General features: G+C 50.3%; 8 protein-coding genes across 8 annotated transcripts; 3 read left to right on the forward strand and 5 right to left on the reverse strand.

Annotated features, from left to right (window-relative positions):
• Positions 1 to 471: 471 nt before the first annotated feature.
• On the forward strand, positions 472 to 3,288 carry EPUS_02656 (uncharacterized protein; the record flags this gene model as incomplete). Its single annotated transcript, XM_007787579.1, has 4 exons — positions 472 to 864; positions 916 to 1,279; positions 2,378 to 2,405; positions 2,457 to 3,288. 4 exons carry the CDS (start codon positions 472 to 474, stop codon positions 3,286 to 3,288), a joined length of 1,617 nt encoding a protein of 538 aa, XP_007785769.1.
• A 1,217-nt stretch (positions 3,289 to 4,505) lies between these two features.
• On the reverse strand, positions 4,506 to 9,194 carry EPUS_02657 (uncharacterized protein; the record flags this gene model as incomplete). The annotated part of the gene is made up of 2 exons (XM_007787580.1): positions 4,506 to 8,402; positions 9,051 to 9,194. The coding sequence occupies 2 exons, from the start codon at positions 9,192 to 9,194 to the stop codon at positions 4,506 to 4,508; spliced, it is 4,041 nt and encodes a 1,346-aa protein (XP_007785770.1).
• Positions 9,195 to 11,591: 2,397 nt separating this feature from the next.
• EPUS_02658 (uncharacterized protein) lies at positions 11,592 to 12,122 on the reverse strand (the record flags this gene model as incomplete). Its single annotated transcript, XM_007787581.1, has 2 exons — positions 11,592 to 11,762; positions 12,000 to 12,122. 2 exons carry the CDS (start codon positions 12,120 to 12,122, stop codon positions 11,592 to 11,594), a joined length of 294 nt encoding a protein of 97 aa, XP_007785771.1.
• A 1,020-nt stretch (positions 12,123 to 13,142) lies between these two features.
• Positions 13,143 to 15,278, reverse strand: EPUS_02659 (uncharacterized protein; the record flags this gene model as incomplete). Its single annotated transcript, XM_007787582.1, has 4 exons — positions 13,143 to 13,194; positions 13,247 to 13,727; positions 13,780 to 14,576; positions 14,632 to 15,278. The coding sequence occupies 4 exons, from the start codon at positions 15,276 to 15,278 to the stop codon at positions 13,143 to 13,145; spliced, it is 1,977 nt and encodes a 658-aa protein (XP_007785772.1).
• Positions 15,279 to 17,613: 2,335 nt separating this feature from the next.
• On the reverse strand, positions 17,614 to 18,105 carry EPUS_02660 (uncharacterized protein; the record flags this gene model as incomplete). Its single annotated transcript, XM_007787583.1, has 1 exon — positions 17,614 to 18,105. One exon carries the CDS (start codon positions 18,103 to 18,105, stop codon positions 17,614 to 17,616), a length of 492 nt encoding a protein of 163 aa, XP_007785773.1.
• Positions 18,106 to 18,640: 535 nt separating this feature from the next.
• EPUS_02661 (60S ribosomal protein L3) lies at positions 18,641 to 20,498 on the reverse strand (the record flags this gene model as incomplete). The annotated part of the gene is made up of 5 exons (XM_007787584.1): positions 18,641 to 18,896; positions 18,949 to 19,622; positions 19,679 to 19,835; positions 19,883 to 19,940; positions 20,468 to 20,498. 5 exons carry the CDS (start codon positions 20,496 to 20,498, stop codon positions 18,641 to 18,643), a joined length of 1,176 nt encoding a protein of 391 aa, XP_007785774.1.
• Positions 20,499 to 23,189: 2,691 nt separating this feature from the next.
• EPUS_02662 (uncharacterized protein) lies at positions 23,190 to 26,111 on the forward strand (the record flags this gene model as incomplete). Its single annotated transcript, XM_007787585.1, has 8 exons — positions 23,190 to 23,346; positions 23,400 to 23,603; positions 23,653 to 23,735; positions 23,793 to 23,972; positions 24,031 to 24,123; positions 24,188 to 24,284; positions 24,399 to 24,643; positions 24,699 to 26,111. 8 exons carry the CDS (start codon positions 23,190 to 23,192, stop codon positions 26,109 to 26,111), a joined length of 2,472 nt encoding a protein of 823 aa, XP_007785775.1.
• A 1,400-nt stretch (positions 26,112 to 27,511) lies between these two features.
• On the forward strand, positions 27,512 to 27,844 carry EPUS_02663 (uncharacterized protein; the record flags this gene model as incomplete). Its single annotated transcript, XM_007787586.1, has 1 exon — positions 27,512 to 27,844. The coding sequence occupies one exon, from the start codon at positions 27,512 to 27,514 to the stop codon at positions 27,842 to 27,844; it is 333 nt and encodes a 110-aa protein (XP_007785776.1).
• Positions 27,845 to 27,969: the final 125 nt, after the last annotated feature.

Here is a 27,969-nt window from a genome sequence, read left to right on the forward strand (position 1 = left end):
AAGAACATCTGCAAGCTAGCTCGGGGGCAGAGCACCGAGGTTCTGGAAGTACATTGCTTGGTGCGAGCCCTGGGCCGTACTGTTTCGAGCGGAAGATCTATACAGATCACGAACTCTTGCAGATACTAGGATCAAACGTGAGTATCACAAACGATTAGGTATAACAGCACTAAAATGTTGCAGCGTGCTGCCTTTAGTGTTGGAAGGACCATCTTGTCAGTAAAAGTCTATATTGGTCTTCCTCAGCTGACAATGAACCGTCAGTTTCACCGCCAACATGACACCTTTATATGCTGCTGCGATAGCGGTCCGAGACGAAGATATGTACCAATCATTTTTGAAAAAGTATCTTCAATGTCATGTGGCAGGTGAGTAGTGTTCAACGCTTTTCAAAATCCGCACACCGTACGCGAGTGCATCGACTGGCCAAGACACGTCAATCCTAAATCCACCTTCAATTTCGAATTTCACATGTCATATGTTGCTTTACGAAAGGCCGGAGCAGGAGCAGATCCTCGAGGCGTCAGAGCGCACATCTCAATGATAGAGCCTTTGGAGGTTGATGTTGGGTCAGCTGAAGAGCTAATTTGCTACGACGCTCAGATATCTTTCATGATCGTAGGCAAGGGTAACGACTGCTGGAAGGCCTACTGCAATGTTGACAGCTGGTTCGGCAGTGAAAAGGATGTCGACGCCTACCTGGCGAACGACGAAGATGGCCCAAGTGGCGGCGCGAGGCTGGCTTCCGACCTCTGCTTGGACCCAAAGGAATATTTTCTACTGGTCTTGAGCCAGCGATTCCGACAGACGGGCATGGAATGGGGTAATCTTTGCGACGTTCTCATGGCACGAACTGACACATATGTACGTACAGTCATCAAGCTCATGGGCTTTTCACTGATCGTGCATCTATAGGAAAGCCGCTATCTCCAGACCATCGACACTGCTGACCTACGTGACGACCAAGCAATGTCGCGCACACGATCTTATTCCAAGGCCGCATCGATGCTCCGCCAATATCATGATACATTGTCTACGACGCTCGACCGTTTACAAGACTTTCTGAATCGCAACGAAGACACCTTCAAGGACCAAAAAGACTTCCAAGACCAGTGTGGCTGCTACTTCAGAACCATCGACATCGAATTCACGCATCTCAGTCGTTGGCGTCAGCGTCTTCACGAGCGCATGCAGCGCTTCGATATGATGCGCGACGGTCTCTTAAATGCCTCGGTTCTACGGGAAAGTCGCCGATCAACGCAACAGGCAAGTGACATCGGTATCTTGACCAAAGTCACGGTGGCTTATCTACCATGGAGCCTTGCGTCGGGGATTTTTGGTCTCTCGAGTCTACCGGCAGAGAGGACGGTGTGGTTGTGGTGGACATTTGTCTCGGTGATACTGGGATGTACTACCTTCTATTTCGCATTCTTCCACCGGAAAATTATGCTTTACTTACTTCCCAAGAATCGTCAAGCGGCGCATAGGAAGAGTCTCTAGCCTAAGGAAAGTTTGGTTCCACTGCACACAATCAATGAGCGATCTTGGTGGGCGTTTCGGTACCATTCTCAGCTCGCACTGTCTGATGATCACGATGAGATCTCTCGATCGCTATAAGGATGATGTTCATGTCGCTAGCGCTGTCTTTCACAGATTTGTGTAGTAGCTCGTTACATGATCACTTAAGACCTATTCAGAGTGATCTGGTAAAAGGAGGCACCAAGTGGCAGTGAAAGTTGTCAGTGAATGTTCCTTTAATCTATCTCTCCCTCTCTACTTCAGCATTTCTTTGCAACCAGAAATGTAGTCTCAATGGCAGCTAACTTTCCCTTAAGGCTCGGTCCATTCAGGAAGGCTGAAGTTCTTCCTTGATGTCACAGAGATATTTTCCTCAGCTTCCGTATGGACATACCAGCCGCTTTCAACCTGGGCCAAATCCAAATGAGGAAATGCACAGCTTGATAGCAGACCATTGTCACTCCGTTCTAGTTAGTGGGAACACGGATTGAGCTAGTTAGATGCAACTTCAAGTTCAGCGCTGACACGCTACTGCCCAGTCCATTGAGGTTTTCTAGAAGTGAGAATTTGCGACAGGATGGAAAAATGTGTCAAAGATAATATACGTTAGTGCAGCCATTAGTGCTTCAGTGTTTCTGTATGATGTCGTCTATTCGAACATCATCACCCCAGACAATGCAGACGCGATATGTATGCCAAGAATAATTTCGAGCACCCATCTTGGCAGGTGTACTCCTACAGTAAGTTAGGTTGAAGTCGCATTTCGAGAAGGGCTCGAAATTCGAAAAGCCAGCCTCGACCAAACAATCATCCTAAGGCTACCTACCCTGCATGTTGCTGCTTCTGATCCGTCACGCAGAAACAGAACACAACATAGCGGGTCTTCTGTGAGATGCATCCCCCACCTTCGCAGCTCCGTCCTGCTAACATCTTATAAGTGCGGGCACGACTGATTCTAGACTCACCACCCATGGCGCGCTTCAAACCCAGCGCCTTGCGCGCTCCCTTGTGCAAGAGAGGGCGATCCACTTTACACATATCTTTTCTTCCGATCTGAGCCGAGCGTGTCTCACTGCGGATGCCATCCATAATGCCCAGCTCGGTGAGAAAAGCTCCGAAAGAGTCAAAGCAGAAAGAATAGTTCTGGACATTCTGCGAGAACAAGACTTTGGATCTCTTGAGTGCCGCCCATGGACATCGAAGGCGGCAGCCACGAGAGCCAGTAGCAACCTTCTCGATCCTGATCATCCGGACTTCAAGCCAAAGGAGACTCAAGAGGCGATGGCTACGAGGATGAACACGTTCCTCAACGAGACCCTACTTCCACTGCTGGCTGCTGATTCCGAAATTGGGAGCAAAGTCGCGGTCGTGTCTCATGGCATTATATTGTCGGTCCTTTGGAGAATTCTGCTTCAACAGTTCGGTGCTGGAAGTGTGTCGTTGGGTCCCGAAGTCAGCGCGTCCACCGGCAGCAGGCCTTTGGAATACTTGCCAGGGTGGTCGAACACTGGCTATCTGGAGCTGGACATCAATTGTGCTCAGGTGCGCCCTGATCTCGACATACCTCGGTCCCCGAACACTGATCTGCGAGTGTCAGTGCTAAGTGGCTACAAGATGCTAATCAGGGCCATCAACCGCAAGGATCATCTCAACAACCTCAAGAGGACGAGGGGAGGTCTGGGTAGTACTGCCTTCGATGCAAAGCAGAAAAGCCTTGAAGGATTCTTCAAAAAGCCCAAGATTGAGGTGCAGAATCATAAAGCTGGCTAGGCCTCTTCCCACCCTGGAATATGTACTCCTGTCTGTAACTTCTGCTTACAAGAGGTCATGAATCCGCTGCATCAATGCAAAAGCTGGACTGCGTTGCGAGGTCTTGCACTCCGAATCGTCCGCCTTGCGTCTGATGGTAGAAACATCATGACCACCATTCTTGCCAGAGAAGAAAGAAAGAAACTGAAGCCAGCAGATGGCGATGAAGCAGCCATACCTTGACTAATCCCGTCTAAAAGGCAATCTGCGCAAAAGAGCCTCAAGATTCTTTCATCTTCTGACCTTTATACCTGAAGGTCCTCCCCAGCGCCAAGCTATGACTCACACCACTCCATCACCCACCAGAGATCTCTCGAAGGGAAGCCCCCCAAAAAATGAAAAGCAACAGGGCACTGGATAGACTCGAACCACCGTTCTCCGGCATATGAGCCCGGCGCTTTGGCCGCTTAGCCACAGTGCGTTTTTGCGTAGTTGGGGCTACCAGGCCGTGCTTCAAACAGAATATATATAATCACTTCTCGATGGCAAAGTCCGCAGCATTGGGTCGTGATGACCGACCGAAACCACAATGCTCGTATATTACCTGTGTGTATATCTTGCCCATTGTTTTACCAGATAATCCAGCACCCTCGCTCAACCCTCCCTTCTTTTCCCACCGATGACGAAGCAAATTTTGTTTTTCACACAGACCTGTTCTGAAAAAAAGAAAATACATATACCAAAAAGTCATGTGGATAATAAATCTTTTGTATTAATTGCTGTCTGACGATGATAATCTATCAAATAACTCATCACCCATAGCTCCCTCTCACTCGGCAATTCTGTTCAAGGAGATGCCTTAGCTAAACCTTTAGCTTCCCTTTCGTGTAGGTATTGATCTTGTCGGCCACGGTGGGAAAGGATGCCGGCTGGGAAGTCCGCCGGACAAACTAATTTACAGGAGAGCCGGACGTTGGTCATGCATCATCAGAGCAAAGGGAAGGGAGAGAAGCTCGGTGGAAGGGTTTGGGGCACAGAACAGATGTGAGGGCCTTGGGCGACTAGGATACTGGCTACTTTCGACTAGTTAGTTCGAGAGTGTAATTACCTGTCTAGGAAGGGGGACTGCTTGTGCGGAAAAATGCGAGAGATACTTTTTAGGTCATTGATTCGTCCATCCTATATATTTGGGTATCTATGTGCCTGTCATTTGAACATGTCACACGGCCATAAGCATCTCATCTCCTCCCACCTCTAAACCTGACATTATTCCGGCCTCTGCCTCCGCCTGCGCCTCTACTTCCACCTCGACCAGCACCTTCCAAGCCTCTTTTCTGCACTCTCCCGGCCCTCGTTGCACCACCACCACCACCACTACTACCACTCTGCCTCACCTTCTCAACACCCAGCCCCCTCCTCAACGGCAACCTGCCCTTCCCGAACCCCCTCGGACTTCTAATCCCCCTACCCACCTCCCTCGCCTCGTTCTCATCCAACTCCATCTCCTCTCCTCCTCCTCCTCCTCCTCCTCCTCCTCCTTCACCACCACTTGATGCTTTAACCTTCTTCCGATTCGCACTGCCCACCTTCAATTTCCCCTTCTGCCCCCTCCTCACCGCATCCGGTCCATCCACCGCATCTACGTACGCATTCACCGCCCCAATCGACTCAGCCGCACCATCACCCATCAAGACATCCCCATCCCCATCCCCATCCGCGTCAGGGTCGCCACCAAACACGAGTTTGCCATCCGCGTTCACTTTGGCCTTGGTCTTGCGCTTGACTCCCGGACCGGAAGGGTGGGATTTCCGACTCGAGATGCGGGCCAGGGCGTTCGGAGCAAGGAGGTCGAGGGGTTCGTCATCCGAGGCGTCTTCGCGGATGAATCGGTCTCTGTGGTGTGCTTTCCGTGCCGAGGCGATAGCTTTGCCCTTGGTAGTAGAGCCGTGTTTGAACGAGACGCCGGTCATGTCTTCAGCGGCAGCTTGCTCTCCATCGTCACTACCGATGATGATATCCGAATCATCATCCGAGCCGTAGACAGCTTCATCAAATTCATTGTCAAATTCCGTCTTCTTTGTCTTCCGTGCCTCTGCTTCTCTCCCTCCCTCGTCACTCTCATCCTCTACTTTACTGTTGGCACTCTTCTTCCTCTTAGCTCTGTCCCTCCTCTTCCTGAGATTCGCCACCATCTTCCTGCCCGCCTCATCACTTGCCAACCATCCATCCACAATTTCTTGCCCGAACCGTCTTAGACATCGCTCCAGTATTCCCTTGACCTTCATCCGCATCCTCCCCTTATTCTCCTTGCTCCATACCATACAACCCTTCAGCAACCTACTCATCCTCTGCTCACCCAACAACTCGTCCGGAAGCACCACCACTGCAACTTTCACAAATCCGAGAACAGATCGCACGATTTCGCGGTTGCTGCTCTGCAGGAACATCTCCACCGTGCCCAACAGATCCTCAAGCACCGGCTTCGCAAGCTTTGTGTGGAACTCAAAGAGTAACCTCGCTAATGCCGCGACAGTGGCAGCAACCATATGGGGCGCCACGCCAGCTAGGCCAGCGCTCACCATCGTGAATACCTCTTCCAACGTTGCGAGCGCAGCTGGCGCATCGTCTGGCATGTGCGGCACCAAATTATTTCGGATCACTGTGCCCGGAGGGTTGCGTTCTGAATCGGTGATTCGATTCGTGACATGTATTAACAGCTCGAATCCTGCCTGACGTGCTCTCTGGTTGGTGTCTTTGCATGCGAGGACTATTTCGCTAAGAATTGAGGGGATGAAGTGAAGGTCTTCTGTGGGGAGGTAGTTGATTAAGCTATGTATTGCGAGGAGGCGGTCGCGGCGGGCAGGTACAGGTGTTTTGTCGCTGGTTGAGAGGATGAGGGACTGAAGTTCGGAGTTGCGAGCTCGTAAAGCAGCTGCTCCAGCTTCGGAGGTGGCGAGTCGAGGTATGAGTTTATAGGCTTTTTTGATAAGCTGAGGATCGGTGGTCGTGGCCGTAGGGTGATTCAGGATGCGTGATGCAAGCGAGAAGAGGGAGGGAAACGTTGAGCGAGGTAGGTAGGTTGATAGGGCGATAGTGAGGTCGAGGAGGGTGTGAGAAGCTGGTGGCAATTTGTCTTTTGGCTGTTGTTGCTTCGGTGGAGGCGCATGACCGGCCTCGGGTAGTGAGGTGGTGAGAACTGAAGAAACGCGGTTGAATGTCTCGACGAGGTCTTCCCCGGACGTGATGCTAAGATATGCATTGATGCATTCAAGAATATAGCCTCGACTTTGTGGAATCGTCTGGCTGTAGACGTTGAACAGGACAGCCAGAAGGTTACTGGATAGGCCTGCCAGATGCTGTATATTTTGCGCTGCCCCGGACTTGGTAATCCTGTGCTCGTAGAGCATATCTTCCTCGGAGAGTTCAGCTGCCAGTACTGCCTGGTTGGATTCGACCAAATTCTGCAGACTGCGACACAAGTCTACACGTAGCTCTATCTGCTTGTAGAGCAAGTTCGACAGCATTTCCGCAAATGGTTGATCGAAAGCCGCCTGCAAGTCGATTGGCAGATCACAATAACCCGGAAGCGTCGCCCATATCTGGTGGATCACTGTTTCGTAAATCTTGATGCGCGCCGTCTTCTCGGCGCGGCCGTGGTCGATAACTCGCTGATATATCCGCTCGCTCAAGTGCATAAGATCTGATTTGAAGTGAGCTAGTCTCGTATTTGAAACGTGATCTCTCAGCAGCGGAAGGAGCCACGCTCGGCCTGGGTGCCTGTCGTTGTTTTGATCGAGGTTATGTGGAAGTACAGAGAGTATAACGTCGGGGCCCATGTTGTGTATTGCGTGACCAAGAACCTCGTCGGCCTCCTTCTTGCCCTGAAATGAGTCATTTCCACGTAGCTCGCCAACGGCCTTGACAACCGAAAGAAGATAATGGGTACCACGCCACCGCATCGCCTGTATGAAAGCAGAAAGTATTCGGAATATTTCCATCCATGCTGCTTGGTATTTTATGGACAGGAGGTCACTTGCCTTCCTTCCCAGTTGCTCAAAGACTTTCTCGTCGTATACTGAAGGCTCCACAAGAGTACGCCTTGGGATACAATTGGCAAACAACGAGATCAAGCATTCTGATGCTGAAACACGAATATTAAGGCTGGGCTGAGATAGGAAGGGCGATATCATATCTACCAGATCCGGCAGCTTGATGAATGTGTCCTCCGGACTGACCTCAGACGCAAGCTGATATCCTCTGGATAACACAGCAATCCATGGAGGCAGGAGTTGTGAATCGTTCTGCGCCGGTTTTAAGTCTGCAATGGCATCCAGCAACCTTGGCAGTTTCGAAGACGATATTTCGTCGTGCATTCCTTCAAAGATGGCTTCAAACACTTCGAAAGCGCCCATGACAATATAATCGTTGGTGGATTTCGAGATGGTCATTAGAGCTTCGACCAGAGGCTCGATTTTCTTGCTTGGCCATCCTCCCGACGCAGCAGCAATCGTCTTCGTGAGTTGCAGTGCGTGTATGAGAAACGGATCATGTCCATTGTCATGACGATCCTTCTGCTTTCTGAGTTGACTTGCAGTATTGACAGCTTCTTTGAGGCTCGTCAATGCAGTGCTTGCGCAGTGGTCCGCCACCGGGTGATCTAGGGCTGGACCTTGAGGGGGGTGCTTGAGAACATTTGTCAGAGCTTCCAGTGATCTCTTCCGTATTTTTGGTCGCCCATCCACAGCCAGCGTCAGGAGTACTGGGATGGCCTTTCTGGGCCCAGTCTGACTCGAGGGCAGATTCCAAGCCGCGGAGTCTTGTGCCACCAACAGAGATTCGAGACATCCCAGGGCGGATCTGAGTAGAGGTGCTCCTGTTTCATTGCTCACAAAGAAGGGGGCAATCAATGCCAGTATCTGGGAGAACTGTGTTCGTAAGAGGGGCGGGGGAACGTAGGAGGAAACAAGGTCGAGCAGGTAAACGGTCGAGGTCACAAGCTCAGCATTTCCCTCGATTAGGGCAGCAGATGAACATTGTCGCAGGATCGCAAGGAGGGCGGCAAAGTACGCGGTAGGAGTAATATTTGTCTTCTGATCTCTCAGCGTATCTTCTACTGATGAGAGCACAACACTGGCCTGCAGCTAGGTCAGCCGAAGCCCGGTGCTTGATGAGGACTTTTTCCATGGCCTACATGCTGTTGGTTTTGAAGATTCGGTGACTTCACCTTGGCCAACCTCTCTTCCAGTGACATCTTCAACAATCTCGCATGGACACTGAAAAAGAATGCTCTTCTTAAACAGAAAAAAAGCTAGTGCGGAGAACGCACAGGAACATGCGGGGAGAATAATTAAAACATTTGCGGAAGTGCCTGCTAGCTATGACCTAACTTAGTGTTTCCCTCCCGCAGCGGCAGACCAAATCCCACGCTTAAGGACAACTGGAGGCACTGAAGATTCCACTTCTGCAGCGATATCAAATCAAAGACAACAAATGGCTGTATTACCGAACTTGATAGACTGCTACACGATCTATCTGGCGAACTCTGAATGCGTCATCCACAACTGTACAATGCTAGGTCACTTGGAGAACCGCCATGAACTCCTCGCTAGATGTGTACCCCCAATGATTGATCGCGCAATTTCCTGCCTGCATTCCCGAAGATGCACCTCATGCTCACGTACATAGGGTCAAAATGGCGCAGAACCCTGGAATACAGCAGGGTATATCAAGAGGTGGGTTCACCGAACCGCCGAAAGCAAGTATCTTTCCCACCAGTTCCTTACAGCCAGAACAGTTGCTCTTCCATCATCCCTTCGTTCTGTGCCGTCGGGGTTGCCCATGATTATGGCAAAGACCCAGAAGGATGCAGACACCCATGCTGCAATTGCAACGCCGAGACTAAACATAGGAGCTGCAAGATAGACCATGATCAAGGATATTGGCTTGAATTGAAGATCATGACGGCCCTTTTCCGATTCTGCACACAGTATTTTGAGATGTCGTCTCAGGATAGGTGAGACGAAGCGGACAATGGAGCTCGGCAAGTCGCACGCTGAATTACAGATGTGGAGCGGCGTTGTCAGGAGAAGGGGGAACAGGATGATAATCGTATAAACAGCCGCTAGAATACAGTATAATGGGTCCAGCAAAGACAGCCAAAACTGTTTCGGATAAGCTCGTATCATTTGGATGTCAAACCTAATTACTCACCACTACCCATATCGCGTGGTCCTCGGATTGTTCTGAGAGCTCATCCTCTTCGTGGGAGTGTTGGTATACAGCATTGATCTCTGCCATCTCGCTCCTCGAAGGCCTTGTATATTGGTTGGGATATGCTCTTGTTGACCGTGGTATTTCCAGTGTGCCCTGTTCCGCCTGGGAAGAAAAGGAAAATGTGGGAGCATAAATATGCATGGGGGCGGCCCTTGGGTGGGCTATGCTCTGGGGGGAAGATTCTGTTGATGTGCTTGACATTGAACCGTGCTCCCTCTTTAAGTGGTCGTGAATCTGCTGGTTTGGGGTCGACTGGTTGTACAATTGTGGCCGGCCCAGATAGATTGTAGGAGGTTTTCGAGGAGGCGAAGACAGGGAGGAAGCAGGAATATGAATCCCTCCTCCGCTTTGATCGTACTTCGGTGTGTATGTCATTCGGGACGAACAACCTTGAGAAGACATCGAGGCCAAACTGCTGAATGTGGGTGGCGCAGGGGCGGAGAACCCGCCTACGCTGTAGTGGCAGGATTCACGTAGGAAACTGACATAGATGGCATGACGAGGTCCGCAAACGCTTTTCGTAAGCAGTCGCGGTGTACGCCGGCAAGGGCGAAACAAGTCCCCATGGTTATAAGAGGCTCAGCAAATGCCAACGCTTGAGCAGCACCGGTGGAACGACTCGTTTGTCTTCGCAAGATCCGCCGAGAATGGCCAAGCATACTGGGCATCTTGGATTGCTTGGCTTGCGTGGTTAGTCGGTTACACGCCATTCTTGGGACTGCCTGAGAGAGATGCCTGCTTCGCACTTGGGCACCGGAGAGCGCATTTGGCGTCAGAAGTGAGCAACGCCATGTTGCAGTGGACTTTTAGAGGCGTCGTAGAAGCGCAGCTGAAAGAAGGAGATTACTAAGTAGTAGTAGTAGTAGTACGTAGTAGGAGCACTGGCACTGCCAGTGCAATGCCAGTGTGGGAAGATAGTGCCAAGCTTTGGACGCCCCGAAGCGGCGGCACTCTCTTTTCCAAGCAATCAGGATGACCCAAGCAGCGAAGAGCATTAACTACTAATAGGTGGGAGCAGAAGAGCGTCCACACAACTTGAAAGCTGCAAGATGGCCCTGGATGGATTTGCATCTCAAGCTTTTGGACAACAAACCTTTCACAACCTATCATGTACCTCAGCCTCCCGAGTACGATTGTCCGTGTCGTAAAACTGCTCTTCTGTTACAGTGCATGGCTTCTGCTGGAAGGGTAGCACTGCCAATTTGCCAATAATATGCCAACACTGCATTCAATGTTCTGCTGTGGCTGCCCGCTTCCTTGGCGAGCGCCGTAATGGGAAGCAGTGAGGAGACATGAGCATTGTCGAGCATTGTCAAGCACCTTCCAAGAATCACGAATAACTAATGCTGTGCTCTGTGCTCCGTGCAGTAGCCGCACTGCAGTGGACATCCGGGCACCAAGGTTTCAGAATCAGACGAGCAGTCACGGCTTGCTGCTTTGGGACAGGCTAAGTCGTCTTCAAGCTGGAGCGGCGTCTCTAAGGCCCCACCAACACAGCAACGAAGTCATGGCGTCCGAGAAGTTAATGAGAGATATCGTCCTTGGATGACAAGAAAACCTTGCGGCCTCTTGGCCAAGATCTCACTAACTCACTAGTTACAAATGATGCACGCACCATGTACCGAAGATCCCAGCTCGCTGCACGCCAGGATTATTCGGATTCAAAATGGGACGCAGGCTTGGATAACATCATCCGTGCTGCCTTGGTGTATCATCTTGGGCTTGAAATTGTGTACACAGTATCTACTTATCCTTATCAGTTATGCTCGATGATTCTTCCATACACAGCGGGGGCTAGCATAGCACCGGGCTCGCCGGCTCGGATTTGAAGGCTTTATCCCGCTTGCCCGTAAAATAGAGCACTATATGGCTGCTATAGGAGGCACGACGGGCTTTGATCATCAAACCTATTCATTGCTGTCTCTGAAGCTAGCATAGTCTCTCCATATACCAGTACATCGGATGCTAGCACAGCTTGGGTGCTGTCGCAGACATCATGCCTCTCGCCTTTAGAAGGCGCGCGATCAGTCCTGCGGGAAATGCACCGTCTATCAATTCCTACTTCGCCTTTGCTCCATGGTCTCCTTTTCTTCATTTTTCATCCAATCCGGGTTGAACTTGTCCTCAGCGGCCGTGACATCTCTTCTAAATCCTCTACCATCCTCCTTTTCCTTGATACCGGCCGCTAGCTTTTCATAGGCGAGCCGTGTGGCTGGGATGCTCTGCTGAAGTATTAGTGATCGGGGAATGATTGGATATTTGAGCCTTTTGGACTTTGGGATAGATAGTCAAAGCAACGGGATAGGGGGCTATCCAGGACGTAGGGACGAGAGACAGAGAGATGAGTATATGCCATGTGGACGGTGGGATGGATGTATGTGAGCCGTCAACGGCCTTCTTCAGTTTTGTGCAGCTACAAATCTGCTATGCCCGATGAGAAAGACAGTTGTGGAACGCACCTGGCCATTTCTAAGTGCGGTCCGCGCCAGCAATTCGGGTGACTGCAGAACGGCCACCGCGTCAGACAACCTCATCGAATCTTGATGGCTCCTCCTGGCAGGTGGTTGGCCATTCGAGGCCATGAATGATCGTAGTACTGCCCCGCTTGTTCACGTAAACAGCAATGGATTGTGCTTCTGTATGTAGGTCGCTCGATGTAGAAACTGAGATACTTGGTCTGATGTCTTCCTAAACGTACATTCGTCGGAAGTGATGTTGTCAAGAATCTGTGTTCAGTGATAGAGCAAACAACATGATGGATGTCAAGACATTAAAGAGCTTCGAACACTCTGATCGGCCTTTTCCAGGGTTGATGCTCCCTAATTCCCAGGATTAGCAGTGTTGGAGCAAGGACGTCTAAGACATGTTGGACGATTGGTGGGGTCCATTGGACGACAAGTGGCCCCCAAAACCAAGAGGACGAATGAAGGGGGACACCAGATCTCGAAGTAATGCTGTGCCTCCGTGCCATGGGCACATCGAGCGGAAAATGAACGCAATCAGAACTCGGAGATTTGCGTAGACAAATGGAAGCACGAGGAAACAGCAGGCTAGCTATAGCTCTAGTTAGAACATAACGCGCCATAGACAAGGATGATTAGCTGGTGATCCAGATGGTGCAAGCGAAAGATGCTCTGCTTCTACAAGTTTCTACTGGCGAGAACTTCCAAGCCCCTGGGGGGAGCCACCCAATTCGACCGTTAGCAGGTCTTCCGCAACGCCGCATATTGCATCTACCGTAGGTCCCCCTTGCAAGAACGAGAATCACAGGCAACCCTGGCGAACACAAGCAAAGCGTTGTACTGTACACTCCATCTGCATGGAACCAAAATGTACAAACACCCCTAAACCCTGGTCCGAAGGCTCTTTGAAACAGAACGGGCAGTATCAACCCAGCGTGGCGAACATAAGGGCTGCATGACAGGCCCTAAATACGTCCGCGCTGGAAAAGCCGTAGCAATCGATCTTCCACACGTGTATTTACAGAGTATGCAGATGCCAAACGCGCCAACTCCAAAGCGCATGCCGCTAAAGCCAAAGTCAACCACAGGTATCGAGCGCTTGAGGGAAGCGGGTCGAGAATGAATAAGACTTTTTCTGTATCAACAGTCATTAACGAGACTGTTTTTGGGCCAATCATAATTCGTCTGGCTCCTACACAAAAATGTCAGCAAACTCGGCTATCTCACAGGATGTATATGCTTACCATTGTGTCAGATTCGCATTCGTGTAGACGTCATAGTGTTGGGCAATGTAGCGAGTGGTCTCGTAACCTGGCGGGTCGCAGGTGACACTTTCTGCATTTGGATCCTGATAGATTCGAATGTTGTCGATCCTCATAGTTGCCGGAAGAAGAGGAGCAATACCGGTGAGATTTAGGGCAGAGAAGCCGTTCGACATACCAAAGTTGACGATGGTATACATCGGTTCCTCAGGAAAAACTCGCTGGCCAATGTTGCCATTTGGTCCGATAGCATCTGCTGTGAGTCTCCATGTTGCTTCATCACCAACAAAGAATGTCGAGTCTCCATCCGCTCCAGGAGTGTACTCAAAGGCATATGTTTGATATCCATTCCCGTCGTACCACTGATTGTTGAGATTGCTCAAACCAGAAACAGCTTGCTGAAAGGGGCCTCCGTGATACTCATTTATTTTGGTGATGGAATAATCGTAGACTTCCATGTAATCTGTACACTACCAGTAAGCAACTGCATAGAAAATGTGAGGACTGTTACCGACCAGTGTTGGGCTGATACCAAATATCAAATGGCGCAAGCTGAAACGTTTGAGAAACGACGCCGACTTGATTCCCAGCTGAATCGAGCGTGTGCACGCTCGATTCGAGAGCATCCAACTCAGGAGCCGAGCGAGATTTCCCAGGAGAAGGATGGTCAGCCCCTTTGCACGTACACGCAGGTAGTCGCATTCCAGGAAGATAGCTCAAACCATCACTCGAGCTCTGATTCGCCGTGATACCAGCGTCACATTCATCATGGTAGCTATACGGCCACATCCCATCAGTGGTTGCAGCATAACCAGCTCGCCCAAGATTTCCCATGGCCCAGAAACCAGGCCAGAAGCCCACAGTGTCTCCTCTACCTGGCAGAGAGATACTTGCTTCTAACCGTCCGCCCTTGAAACACATTTTATTCCAGGATTGGAGCATTCCCGAGCGATAATTCAAGCCGTGGTTTTGAAATGCGTCAAAGCGCAATTCGAGGACTCCGTTATTTGTTGTGACTGCATCTGGATCATACCATTCCAAATCTTGCGTCACACCATACCAGATATCCATCGCCTCCCAATATGGGTCGTCTCCATCAAAAAACGTTCGACCGGACTTGGAAAATTCGTCGGAGAACACCAGGTTCCATGTGTTACCATGATGGTCTTTCTTCCTCATAGCGGATTTTGGCGTGTCAGGGTCGATAAGGGTCTGCCGTACATTCTTTAGCAATGGTATCTTGCCAACTCTGATACAGTCTGGGTTAATTTTGCAGGGATCGGGCTTCGTGGTGTAATTTTGCACAAAAGAACTGTAAAGATATGTTAGTTTGCATATAGATGAATATTAGAGGTTTCGCTGCTTACAGAACTGGGTATCCTATGAAAAGAACCAAGATACCGATCGTGATGAATGCAAGACCACCGACGTTGATCATCCCTCTTCTCGTGAAGACGTCGCAATCACGGTCCTCTTTGCCGCTTGGGTCAGGGTTGTGCAGGTAGTCGTCTTTTTCAACATCTTCTGGGAACAATAGTAACCCAGCAGAGGGCAGGATATTATATTTTTCCGAAACAGTCTGCGTATTCACATTATCGTCATCGCTGTCAGCTCTCGAATCGGGTCTTGATGGCCCTCTCGAATCGCTGAAAGGATTCTCAAAGCCGCGGCTGTCACGACTCCTTTCCGAACTCCAACTGGTCCGCCTAGAGGAAAACCCAGACCGTTCTGGCGATTTAATGGGCGAATCATCTTCGCGAAGTCTGTGAGATTTGGAGTGATGCGGTGGTAATAATCTCTCTTGTGAGTCTTGGTTCGCAGGTGCGTTGTATAGCTGGCTTTGCGAGGACTGAGTCCGAATAGGGCCGACAGGAGGGATTAGCGATCGGGATGTACCAGAGGTTTGCGGTCTTGTAGTTTCGTGTAAGAGCAGATCGTCTTGGGCAGAGTTGAGGCGGATATGAGGAGGCACTCGTGGCGGCGGCGAAGTTGAGCTGTTGCTGTTCGACGACATTATGCGGCGATCGATCAGCCGTCGAACAATCGATCGCCAGAGACGTTGTGAAGCGTATTTTAACAAGATGATTAGAGGTTACGGTGAAGGGAACAAAGACTCCTTGAGATGCAAAGCAGCTTTCAAATTCAGGACCGGATTGGTGCTGTCGTGTGAAGTTCCAAGCGAGATCTTCTCTAGTATGGAAGCAGCGGGAGGTAGTATCTGGTATTAGTGAAGATTAAGGAAGTGATTGTTGCGATGTTCTCGGAAAGAGCGCGATGTCCCTCCTTTCTTTGGGAGAGCGGTCCACCAGTGGCGCAGTAGAAGAAATAGCGAGCGTATTGTGGTGAGTTGATAAGAGGAGACGTCGATAACCCTTCGCAGGCGTCTCAGGCGGTGAAAGATCGGAATGAGGAGGATACACTGTGAGGTACCTGTGATTGAGGAGTGGTGTTGAAAGGAGTAATTACACTACAATGGGCAAAGGAAGTTTTGACGCTAAGCGAGTTCAACCGGTGATTAGTGGCGCCCCGTCCGTCTACCACAATTTGTACTACGTAGTACGCTTGAATTCGCCGCACCACGACAACCACTAAAAAGTCAATAATCATGCATGCAAAAAAATCACTCCATAACAACAATGCAGCTCTTCTTGAGTTCCCCAATTTCAATACCAAGAGTCATGAACTGTGGCCCGCCAGCAGAAGAACTGTGCTCTTAATGCCAATCAATCGTCACTGGAAGTCTGTATCTACAATTGTAGCAACATCAGCACTGGTGTGAGTACTACGTACTGTTGTCTCACTACCAAGGGCAACTGACCAATTTGAGTCAAGATGATGTGCAGCACTGAGCAAAGCGGCCCATAGAGGTTACACGGCAGCAGGTACCCAGCCTGTATCGTGGCAAATGTACCTGATGACGGAGATTGTATTTTTACTAGGCTGGCCCTTGTTTTGTCCAATCTAAAGACTAGTTTGCCCTCAACCCTACTAATATTTTCCGGATCTCTGCTTGTTTTGCATGCTTCAATACCATACTATTACATTTCTGGGACAAAGCTGCTTCTTGGCCCAAGACCAAGTTACAGTACTACACTACTAACTCAAACAACACCCCAGAATACCACATTAATTGCTGAGTAACTTACTGTGGTACTTGTTGAAGCCAGTGTCCGCTGCTGATGCAGAAGTGATCTGTCAAGCATTTACTAAGCGAACCCTTCGTTTTCCTGTTCTCGTTCTTTTGCACCCGCCCATGCCATGCGGACTGCAATCTTGCCTGCAAGCATTCAATCCTGGTCATAGTCGAAATCAACAGCCCGCAACAATCTTGCTTCCACCATACGAGGATATGGCTCCTCCTCACTGATATTCATAGCAATCATAGTACTATCATACTCGAGACCATGAGGAGACACAATTGTGGTTGCTCTGGTGCATCATGTCTCAATGCCATAGCCACAGGGTCTTATGCATGAAACGCCGAAGAGCCCAGGATTGAAATGCTTCTCGGGTACTGATAGGTCATAGTTGTACGACCACTTGTCTCATGATCAAGCACGAAGTTACCACTTTATCAAGCCATCTACGTGTACAGGCTGTATGCTAAAGTAAATACTACTAGTATGACCACGTTCATAGATACGCAGGTATGCCTGCAAGTTTCAAGTGAAGCTGATGAGTAGTCACAGCAGGATGTGGTAGGTATTGTGCATAGCCACTGTCATGAATCACGCCCTGAGCTGGTCAATGGTGTTAGCTCTTTCAGGCATGACTGGGCAGCAACTAACTTTCAGATACTAATAAGGAAACTTGGGCAGTCTTGATGCGAGGGTACATTTTATGTCTTCAATTGTCATGAGAGACCCGTTCAGTTGGGGTAAATGAGTGATTCAAATAGGCCTATCATTTGTCTCTGTCATATGCATGTTTAAGCACTTCTCCTCCTCAACACGCCCTATAAATCGTCAGAATTCCTTCCCTGGCCATTATCTACATCATGACTGTGTCATTGTTACGAGTCAGAACCAAGTCCATGATACATAGATCGAGAAATGGGGTATGATATTGCGCGAAGAGCATGGAGCTGTAGGCTCTACGGCTAACTCTGGATTTTCATACCGGAAACCTCTCTTGTCGGGCCTTGAGGTATGGTAATCAACCTGGCACATAAGCCGCAGCGGCGGCGAGGCGCATTTTCATCTTTACAATGTCCTGTCTCTGCACTCTCTACCATGAATGATGGTAATAGAGCCGCCCTACGTAGGACGCTATTAAGCACTCGAAGAGCGTTTGGCTTTCTCCGCCAAAAAACGACTTGTCACCTACTAACCTCTTGTACTCCCGATCTATCAGCTCTCCACACTCACTGCCCTAACGCCCACAAGCCTGCCCATCTCCCTATCCAACCCAACAACATAATACAACACCTTTGTACTCCTCCCAGCATCCACCCTAAAGCATTTTACCTCCCCCCTATTTCTCGCAGCCTCCGCTACCTTCTCCAGAACCTCAGCATACTCCCCACTCGGATCAAAATCTTTGACACTCAACTCTTCCACCCCGGCCTGCCCCTTCTCATGCTTGATCACCTTCGCGAACTCCGCCGCATCGGGTAACGAGGAGCCAGGGTAAGGGACAGCGAAGGGCTCGAAAGGCTCATCGGATTCGGATGTAAACGCAACGTCGAGCGACTTGAGGGCAGGAGGGATATTGGAGGATTGAGATGGGAGGTCGGCTTGGTTTGGGAGTTTGGAGATCGCGGAGGTGGTGCTGGCGGTGGCGGCGCCGGTGGGTTGGTTTGCTTTTTCAAGGAAGGAAGTGTAGTCTTCGTCTGAAGCCATGGTGGTGGTACGAGCGATGGCGCTGTGGGTGGTTGGCACGATAGAAAGTGGGCAAGTGGGGGGAGAGAGAGGGAGCGACTTGTTTGAGTACAACGGCTGGTAGAGGCTGTATTGTTTAGAGAGTGGGAAGGGTAGAGTGTGTCGTCGTGGGGATGATAGGAAGCGAGGTAGACGGATAGGATGGCAACAGGGTTTGGTTGCATGAGTTGCTGACATTAAAAGAGTGTGGCCTTCCCCCAGCACAAGCAAAGAAAAGACAGTTAGGAGCAGTTTACAGGCATGACGTCACAGGCCTATGATACTGGCCAGCAATTTTGTCCGGCTCTGGCCAAGTACGATACAGACATCGAGCACCCAAATGCATATTGAGAGAACGCGCACGTCATGATTGATCTGTGCTGTAAAGCCTGTGATTGATGGCTTTAGTTCTTGCAACAATGGCTACTCCATGTACCTGGCGCCATCAAGTCGATTGATGAAAGAACGGCTCTCGCAGCATTTTCACCCACCCACAACTCGCCATTTCAGAAGCAAACTATGCCGCTGCAGAAAGGTCCTTCTTGAGTGTGCCCAGGTAGTGTCTCTTCTCTGCTGCTGTTTGGTAGGCGCCATGACCGAATTTCGAAGACGTATCGATCCATTTGAGCTCGACCTTCTCGAGGGACTTTCGGGATGTATGAGGGAACATCGACTTGCGAAGTGTCATGACTCGCTTCTTGACACCGGGAACAGATCCTTTGAGCAAGACAAAGTCGTTTTTCACCTCACCGTAGCGGACGAAGCCACCAAGCCTGTTACGACGTTAGCTAGTGCACATTTGGATAACTTGAATGTACAACGTACGGAGTGATTTGCTTCTTCGATGGGTCGAACTCTGTAGAAGCGTTCGCTTCGTTGCTGCCCTTGCCAATTCTATACACTTTGTGATTGACCGAAGTCCGGTGGTGATAACCATCTTGACCAGCTCGAGCAACAGTCCATTGGACATGGGATGGATGCCAGGCGCCAATGCAAGCAACTTTCCTCAAACCCTTGTGAGTCTTTCTTGGAAGCTTCTTCGTTCCCCATCTGCTAGTCACTCCCTGGAAGCCGTGTCCCTTGGTGACAGCGATGCAGTCGATCATCTCATCCTGCTCGAAAATTGTGTCAATGTCCACGGGCTTCTCGAAAAGACCATGACCAAATTCGACCTTGTCCGCTACACTGCCGCCATTTACCTGGATCTCCATAAGATGGGCTTTCTTTTGTTTCAACGGTGTCTGACGGATTTGTGTATGAGCAAGGACTCGCACCACAGTGCAGTACTTCTTGATTCTCTCGAGCTCTCGGGTGATTGAGGATGCTTTGTTTTCGGAGTGTTTCTTTGCATACTTGGTGAATGCCTTCTTCTTTGACTTGTACCAATTCTTGTAGAATCGTCGCTTTAGCTCGTCGCTGAGATGCTCGGCCCAGACAGTTGTAAGGGATCGGAGACCACGAGGGGTTTCGATATAGCCAACAAGCCCGACAACCATCATCTACAATTCAGATCAGCGATCTATCGGTAAATTGATGCTAAGCTCTCGGATCGTACTGGTGGAGTTTCAATAACGGTTACAGCCTCGACCACCTCCTTCTTGTGCATCTTCGCACCCGGTCTATCGAGATCACGGACAATAGTTGTCATGCCGGCCTTGTAGCCCATGGCTGCGGTGAGGTGTACGGGTTTCTTGGGGTCATCTTTGGGAAAACTGCGATCACTTAGCTTGTTGTAGCTGGAAAGATATGAAATTCTTACCTCTTAACCTTTCCACGATGTCTCGAGGCTCGCTTTCGAGGTAGGAAAGCTAGCGAACCTGCGAAAAGTCAGTCATTGTGGGAATTGCTAGATCTGGTTGTAGAGGCTGACCATGTCGAGGCGCTTCGAATTTTCGGTGAGACCTGCACAAAAAAAGTCAGTAACCCTTTTCTGACTTGTAGATGAGCTTTCTCACATTGTCGTGGGATATTGTGACCTGAGTATTTGTTGCTATCACGATGTAAATTCGTTTGAGCGCTGAGTGTGGAATCTTGGCTAGGGCTAAAACCGCCAAGACTTGCAAAGCAGCATTTTCCTAAGTTATGTCTTATTGTTATTGCATTGTAATAAAGTTATCTTTTCTGTTCATCCTCACGCTATTGTTGCGAAAAGCCCCAATCTGCTCTATCAATTCAGAAATCTTGGTCCGATGGCTTTTGAAGACAATGTTGATTACACTTTATATTGCTCATACTTCCGCTCCTGTTTCCATGAGTTGCAGCATTCGCTCTCGTTGGAAACTATTCCAACTGTCAGACATAATTGAATCTTTTCAGTACTAGAGCAGCTTTTTTACTCACGTACAGCTTGGTGGGGAGAAGCTGTGCTGCTTCATAATTCCCTGCTTTTACGAGTGGGATTGCCAATTTATGCAGGCACAATATCTTGTATAGAACTCGGCGAGTCTGTGGTGGCATACTCTCGGTTTCCGACATAAGGCTCATTCTTGTTAGCCCTACGAATCTACTTCTAGCAGCCAACGCTCCAGGCAGTGCGGATTTTCTATCCCTATGAGATAGTCATATATGCGTTGAACTTGCTTTTCATGAAAGAGTATATGGGAATGCTCGGCTCGCGTATAGACATGAGCACAAACTCCCATTGTAGCAATTCCGTCCTGTTTTCACGGAACACGGATATTCGCATGGTCCCAGCAGGTTCCAAGATTCTGTTTCGGACTGATATATTGCACTATTGACTGCCGTGACCGCCGTTAGAAGGAGGGTCGAGGGGTTTGTGGACCTGCAATTATCCGACCCGGGTGCAGCAGCTGACTCTGCACGTTCCCACAGCAGCGGAAATGGCGAATATCGAATATTCGCAGCAATCATGATCAGAGTGGGTTAATCTAACACTGGCAACTGGGGATCTAATGTAGCATAATTTTGCGCTCCTTTCGGATTCGTGCTTTAGCATCTTGCTGGTCAGTAAAGAATAACTGTGCTGAGCACAAAGACATTGTCATGTCCAATTGCGTTGATTGGACCTCGTCATAAATGCTTACTGCAGCTCAGGGAAGAATTGCTGTGTATCCGCTGCGTCATGCAAGCCACATTTGACACGCGGCTTAAGTGCCGCTGCAGACGTTGGTGTGGGTAACTGTGTCGCCGTGCTGAGGATGTTGCACAGGATATAATGTAGTGATGACGATGCACAGATTATCGGTCATTACAGATCGAAAGCCCCTCCAAGATCAGCAGCCTAAGCGACGGATGAACAAACGCTGCCATCACCCTCTCAAAGTCAAAGCAAAGCTTAAGGCTAGTGCTTACCTTAAGAATGAGCTGTTCAATTATCCTCCAGACAGATTCGGTTTGTACAGAACACCGGCACCATGAGGGAGCTCCGGAGTTGAATTGAGCTGGGGCTTCACTCTGGTGCGAGCTCATTAGACAAAGACAATTGCTGGTTTGGTGGTCGTGTCTCACAGGCAGTTGCACGATCGGCATGTGGCAGCAGGGACCTGATCTTCCCCTTCTGGAGTACAAGTTGGCGAAAGGCTGTCGGAAAATCCATAAGACAAAAAGGGGACATCAATCACTCCGTCAAAAGGGCAGCGCTCATGGGGTTTCGAACCACTCTTACCTGTTGTATCCTTACTGACAATAAGATCTGACACCTTGTTGATCGACATGCTATGTGGGTTCTCGACACTACGGGATAAATTTGTGCATAGGGAGTGGGGCTCCTATAAATGCAAGGACGGAGGAAATAACGCGGGTATTTTACGAAGCACACCCAAACGATCAAAGGCAAGTGGCTGCAGCAGGCTTATCTATTGGGTTTGGTATCGTGGTACGAAGATGTCATGGGTTGGGGTGAGGCACAGAGGGAAGCTGCAAGGCCGGCGTGCGCCTCTAGTTCCAGGCTTAGCGGGGTGGAGAGGTGCATTCGGTGGAGCGACCACCCCCATCCCCCGGTCAAAGTCAAAATCTGGTCAGGGGTTTCCATGGATGCACCGTTGCATCGGCAATCGTTCTCTTTGTTCCCGTAAAATGAGGTTGGAGGGGCGGCGAATCCAGGAAAAGACGGTCTACCGTGAACGAGCACTCATCCATCGTTCAGTCACCAGAGTCACATAGGCCATCTCTCTGCTTGTTATTTTGCGATCTCGATGGCTCTATGATCAAATCACCCTCGTCTTCATCTGAAGATGCTGTTTTACGAATAATAGATCTCAAGCAGGGGAAGAATGGCAGGCGGCACGCGCTGTGGAGCTTACCGCTTGTAGCCTGTAGCCTAGCCTAGCAGTTAGCCTGTGCCAAAAAGGCTTGGGCTCGGAGTGGGAAAGGGAACGGTTGGTTGGGTGGACAAGGTTTCGAATCATGACCATGGAGCGCCATCACCCGCCGCCGCGCCGAGAAAAGTCGTGCCAACTCACTAGTAAGTGAAGCCTAAGTCAAGCCTCCCAACTCTTTGACATGCCATGCAGTGCTCCACATTTATCCCTACACCCCTAGGTTCAGTTTGAGGGGCTAAAAGCTCGAGACACAGACACAAGAACCCTTACCACTAGTGTCAAAGGCATCTATCATCGATTCATCGCCTGCTCGCCCCGTTTCTGCTCTGGGAACTTTCCGATCCGGCCTCTGTAACGGTGCCTACCTCTCTGACCTCTGCTCTTCTCCACACCCATCCACCATTGCAATTCTTCTCATACTTTGCCTCTTGTTCTCTGGAGCATCTTCAATTCGTCGCCTGCCCTGTCATTGTCTCAAGGGTCCTCGGTGTCTTCCGATCCCAGCTTGAGCCTCATCTGTACCCCAGGCTTTCAATTTTCAACCCCGCCGACGTGCTACCACCGAACTTGATAGGAGCGACACATCCAATTGCGCGTTATTTTTATCGGCTCTGCCAAACCGCGCGGATATTGATAGTAGGTCTCTGCTGATCACGTTACATGTGGAGGCACGTTTTGGGCTACCCAACATTAGCCAGGCGTCCGGCGGTTGAATCTCAATACCTACTGCTGGCAGGCAAGCATTGGAATTCATAGGAGCCGCCTTCTGTCAGCCTACAGAACCGAATGTCGAGTCATCCACAGCCATCGCCGCCCGGCGGTATGCCTGCTCACCTAGGTCCTATGATGGGACACCCTCAGGTCAACGGTCATATCCCGGTGCAGAAGAGCAATGGACCGCAGATAATAACTCAGATGAATGAACAGATATGGATACAACTCGGTGAGCAAGCGATGAGCATTTGCGCGCCCCAAGTGTGCTCATATCTGCACTAGGAAGCTTAGCAGAACTGATGGGCGACCTCGACGGGGCTCTTCAATCTTACGAACACGCCTTGCGACACAACCAATGGTCGGTACCGGCGATGACTGGCATAGCTACCATCCTGAGAACCAGGGAACAATTTGCAAAGGCAGTAGAATATTTGCAGAATATCCTCAAGATCGACGCAAATAATGGCGAAATATGGGGCAGTCTAGGTAGGACTTGAGCACCTCGCACTTCGCATACCACTCATGACTCTTTCAGGACATTGTCACTTGATGATGGATAATCTGCAGGAAGCATATACTTCCTACCAGCAAGCGCTATACTACCTTCGTGATCCCAAAGTATGCCATCTTTCACATCCCATCCTGATTAATGAACATGATACTTATCTCGAGCAGGAACCCAAGCTTTGGTACGGGATCGGGATCCTCTACGACCGTTACGGATCACTGGATCATGCTGAAGAAGCATTCTCGCAAGTCATGCGCATGCAGCCAGACTTTGAGAAGGCAAATGAGATCTATTTCAGACTTGGCATAATCTATAAACAGCAACAGAAATTTCAACAAAGCTTGGAGGTGTGCCAACCGAAGAGCGCTTAGTTAGGTGATATAAGGCTGATTGTGTGATGTGCAGTGTTTTAGATACATCGTCCACGATCCTCCACGCCCATTGAACGAAGAAGACATTTGGTTCCAGATTGGTCACGTGCATGAGCAACAGAAAGATGTCAGTAACACCCCATTGAGTCCCCAGGTATTGCCCGGGATGCACACTCACCTTTGAAAAACAGTACGAGAGCGCCAAGCACGCATATAGACGTGTTCTGGAACGAGATTCGAAGCATGCAAAGGTGTTGCAACAGCTTGGCTGGCTACACCACCAGCAAAGTAGCAGCTTCCAGAGCCAAGAACAAGCCATCGAATATCTGGAGCAGTCCGTGAGCTCAGGCAAGTAGCTAGATATCTGCTACGCCCTGTCACTGTAACTAATACAAAACACAGATAATGAAGATGCACAAAGCTGGTACCTGCTGGGTCGCTGCTACATGGCACAGCAGAAGTTCCCCAAGGCGTACGAAGCCTACCAACAAGCAGTCTATCGGGATGGACGCAATCCCACCTTCTGGTGCTCTATCGGTGTCCTTTACTACCAGATAAACCAGTATCGGGATGCGCTGGATGCATATTCTCGCGCCATCCGCCTCAATCCTTACATCTCCGAGGTTTGGTACGACCTGGGTACATTGGTGAGTCCTTGCTTGATATAGGTAGGTAGAATGTGGGACGGCTAACTTTGATCAGTATGAGTCATGCAACAACCAAACCAACGACGCCCTCGATGCATACACCAGAGCTGCCGAGTTGGATCCGACTAACATCCACATCAAAGCACGGTTGCAGTTGCTTCGAAGTGGACAGGCAACGGGTCCTAACCAGCACAATGCCCCCATCCCACAAGATGTTCACCCACAGGCCTACCAGAATGGCGTGGGCGTTCCACCTGGACCACAGTGGGGTGCCGCGGCTCCCCAAGCTGCACCTCCACAACATCCGCAGCCCCCTCAGGGCCGCGTTGCGGACTGGACTCGAAACATCGCTGACGTTTCGAACCCGCCGCAACAGCCTCCGCTAGCCAAACCCTACGAGCAGAGGGACTCGATGAGAGCACCGCCTCAAAGGCAGCCGTCTCCCCGGCAGGAACCACCTCGACATTATGCCGATCAGGCCCGACATACACCTGCAAGGAAACCGATGTCTCCTTCTCCCAAAATGAATTCTGCTGTTCCGAGCATGTATCCACCCGGACCACACACTCTACCGCAACTCAACGGTCCGGACAGGAACAATCAAAATTACGGTCCGGGAGTGAGGCCTCAGCCTCAGCCGAACGGGACCCCTATCAACGGCAGTCATACCCTGCTGCCTCAAGGACCTCTTCCACCATACGGAAGGCCTTTCAGCCCCCCGAACGAGTTGAGACCCCTGAGAGACGAGAGGCCTCCGTCACCAGGACCTGGCTATCATCATCAGCCGCCGCAGCCGCACCAGCAGCCCTACAACCATAGCCAGCCCTTCCCCGGCGCCTCGTCTATGGCTGCGGGCGCACCGGCACCTCCTGCAGCACACCCCATGCCGGATGGCATGCCACGGGACGCTCACGATCGGCCGCCTTCTGCAATGAAGCGTCATCGTGAGTGGGAATCCGAAAGCGGTCCCTCCAAAAAAGTGGCCAATGACGAGACTCGTGCTCGCCTTGATGAGCACGCATCCCGTCGGGCCAGTCCTCCAGGCCGGGTTCCCACCCCTCGCGATGCGCACCGTCGCAGCTCCTCGGAGATACGTAAGGAGAATCAGCGGATCGCCGACCAAAACTATCACCCTTCGGAGGCTGCGCATCATCCAGCTCCACTAGCTCCTCCTCCATCTCAGATGCAGCCACAACATGCCATTCAACAAAGTCCTCATACACCACTGTCACAACACCCGCAACACATACCTTCCATGAACACCATGTACGATGCTGCGAAGGAGGAGCGGAAGGAGCAGGTTGAAGGCGCTGCTCGAAAAGTGAATGTCGACGAGGACTACGACGATGATGGTGAGGATGAGAAGAAGGCTGTTCTCTCGGGCAGCATGGGCGGATCCGGCCAGGCTTCACCAAGAGGAATGTCCAGCGTTACTGGCCAGCCCAAAGCGGAAAGTATTTCTGCGTAAAACATAACATTTTTGTTCTTGATGCTGGGGATCTAGCTTGATGACGTCTGTTCTTTGACTGGATAGGGGCGATGAGCGGCTGTTTGGCTGTTGGGCTGTTTTGCGGATCTCAAGAGGATATATGGAATGTATATACACCACGAGCGGGTTTGCAAGTTGTTTTCGGTGCTAGAGTAGAGCAGTGGGGAGGATGAATTGGTGGACGGGCAGGGGGCTTCACGCGTGTCATTCGTCTGTCTATGCTTCTGCGACGTTTATCATAACGGTGTAAGCTGTACGGAGTAAGCTTCTTTATTGCCCAAACTTGAGCTCCATGACTTGTGTGTTTCTGTTACAGCCCATGGGGAAGGCCAAGTTGAGTGATGTACTCTTGGTGATTTTGCAGATATTTTATTATTTCAAGGATCATCAATGGGCTCAAATGACGATAATTTAGCCAGAATTTGAGCGTTATTTTCTTAAAATGACATTAAAATGACATCCGAAAGAATACAGTTTTATTGGATTCCAGATGTTTAGCTGCATAATTTTATTTAAATTAATTCATACTCACGGTTAGGCTGAAAGTAAGCCACACATCGATGGTAATCTAGGCATAGTTTTCAGAGGGCCTTTTCCTGCTAAGTGTAAGTGTAACCGAGGTTTCATTTCTGCCGCACGTGGCCTGGGTGCGTCAGCAGCCTCAGCAGCCTGGCTGGCTTGTTCATCCTCTCAGAGGTTTCAGCGAGAGTGAATAATGTCAACTGCCTGTGAGAGATGATCAAGCCATATAGTCGAAACAATGGAATGAAGTATGCGTATTCGTAATTCATGCCGGCAGTGTTTCGTGTAACTCGAGACTTGCATCTTGCGGAGCTACCCACTTCCAAGGAGGGAGATTTCTTCCCCCAGCTCCCAATCCGTTGCTTGAAGATGGCTTCCTGAATGACTTCAAGCCATTGTGACCTCGTGGTCGCAGATGAAGCGTGCCGGAAAGGCGCATCAACATCCTCCACCACCACCTCATTGCTGCCTACCCGAGGGCATTCCATCGTGGAAGATTGTCTCAAGCACAATGTCCAGGCCTACTGCTACTCCCTTGATTTCCTATTCCTTCAAGCTTCTCCGAGTGCATCAAGCATACCCTGTTTTGAAATGACTGCCTGGATAGTAGAATAGCGTTCAGCGATGCAGAATAAAGAGATGCGATGTCTGTCCTCCAATTGCCCATTTGGCCTGAACGAAACCATCTCTCTATCTCATCCATTTTCTCATTCCATTGAGTCTTGATTATAAAAAAACAAAAGCCCCTCGAACAGCCCCCCCAAAACAAGAAAGAAAGAAAAAGAGATGCACAAGCCCACCCTCCTCGCCGCGCTCGCCACCACCACCCTCAGCACGACCGTGTGCGCGCAGAACCGATGCCAGATGTTCATATCGCACCTGCCGGGCGACAACCCGATCGCGAGCGTGCCGGACGCGGGCGAGATCACGCAGGGGCTGCGCCGTGTCGTCGGTCGACCCGGCCGCCGGCGGACGAGAACACGGGCAATGACTGCAAGACGCTCGGCACCTTCCCCGTCGACATCAAGACCGACATCACCGTCGCCAGCGACGTCACCGGCCTGGAGGACGACGTCAGGATCTTCATCTTCAATCGCAACCTTAAGGAGGGCTTCGTCAAGTACAAGGCCGCCCGATCTGAATTTCGAGGACTTCAACCAGTGCCTCACCACGCTCGATGGGAGCCTTGATTTCAATGTCATGTTTCAGCGCTGCGAGTTTGATTGTCCTTGAGCGGTTACTGGGGGCTCTTGGGTTGTACATACATGGGTTGGCTGGTATACCGGCACGCTGTTTGGGGTTCTGTTAATAGTGG

This window comes from Endocarpon pusillum (assembly GCF_000464535.1).
Source record: "Endocarpon pusillum Z07020 unplaced genomic scaffold C682903, whole genome shotgun sequence".
Lineage (NCBI taxonomy): Eukaryota > Fungi > Ascomycota > Eurotiomycetes > Verrucariales > Verrucariaceae > Endocarpon > Endocarpon pusillum.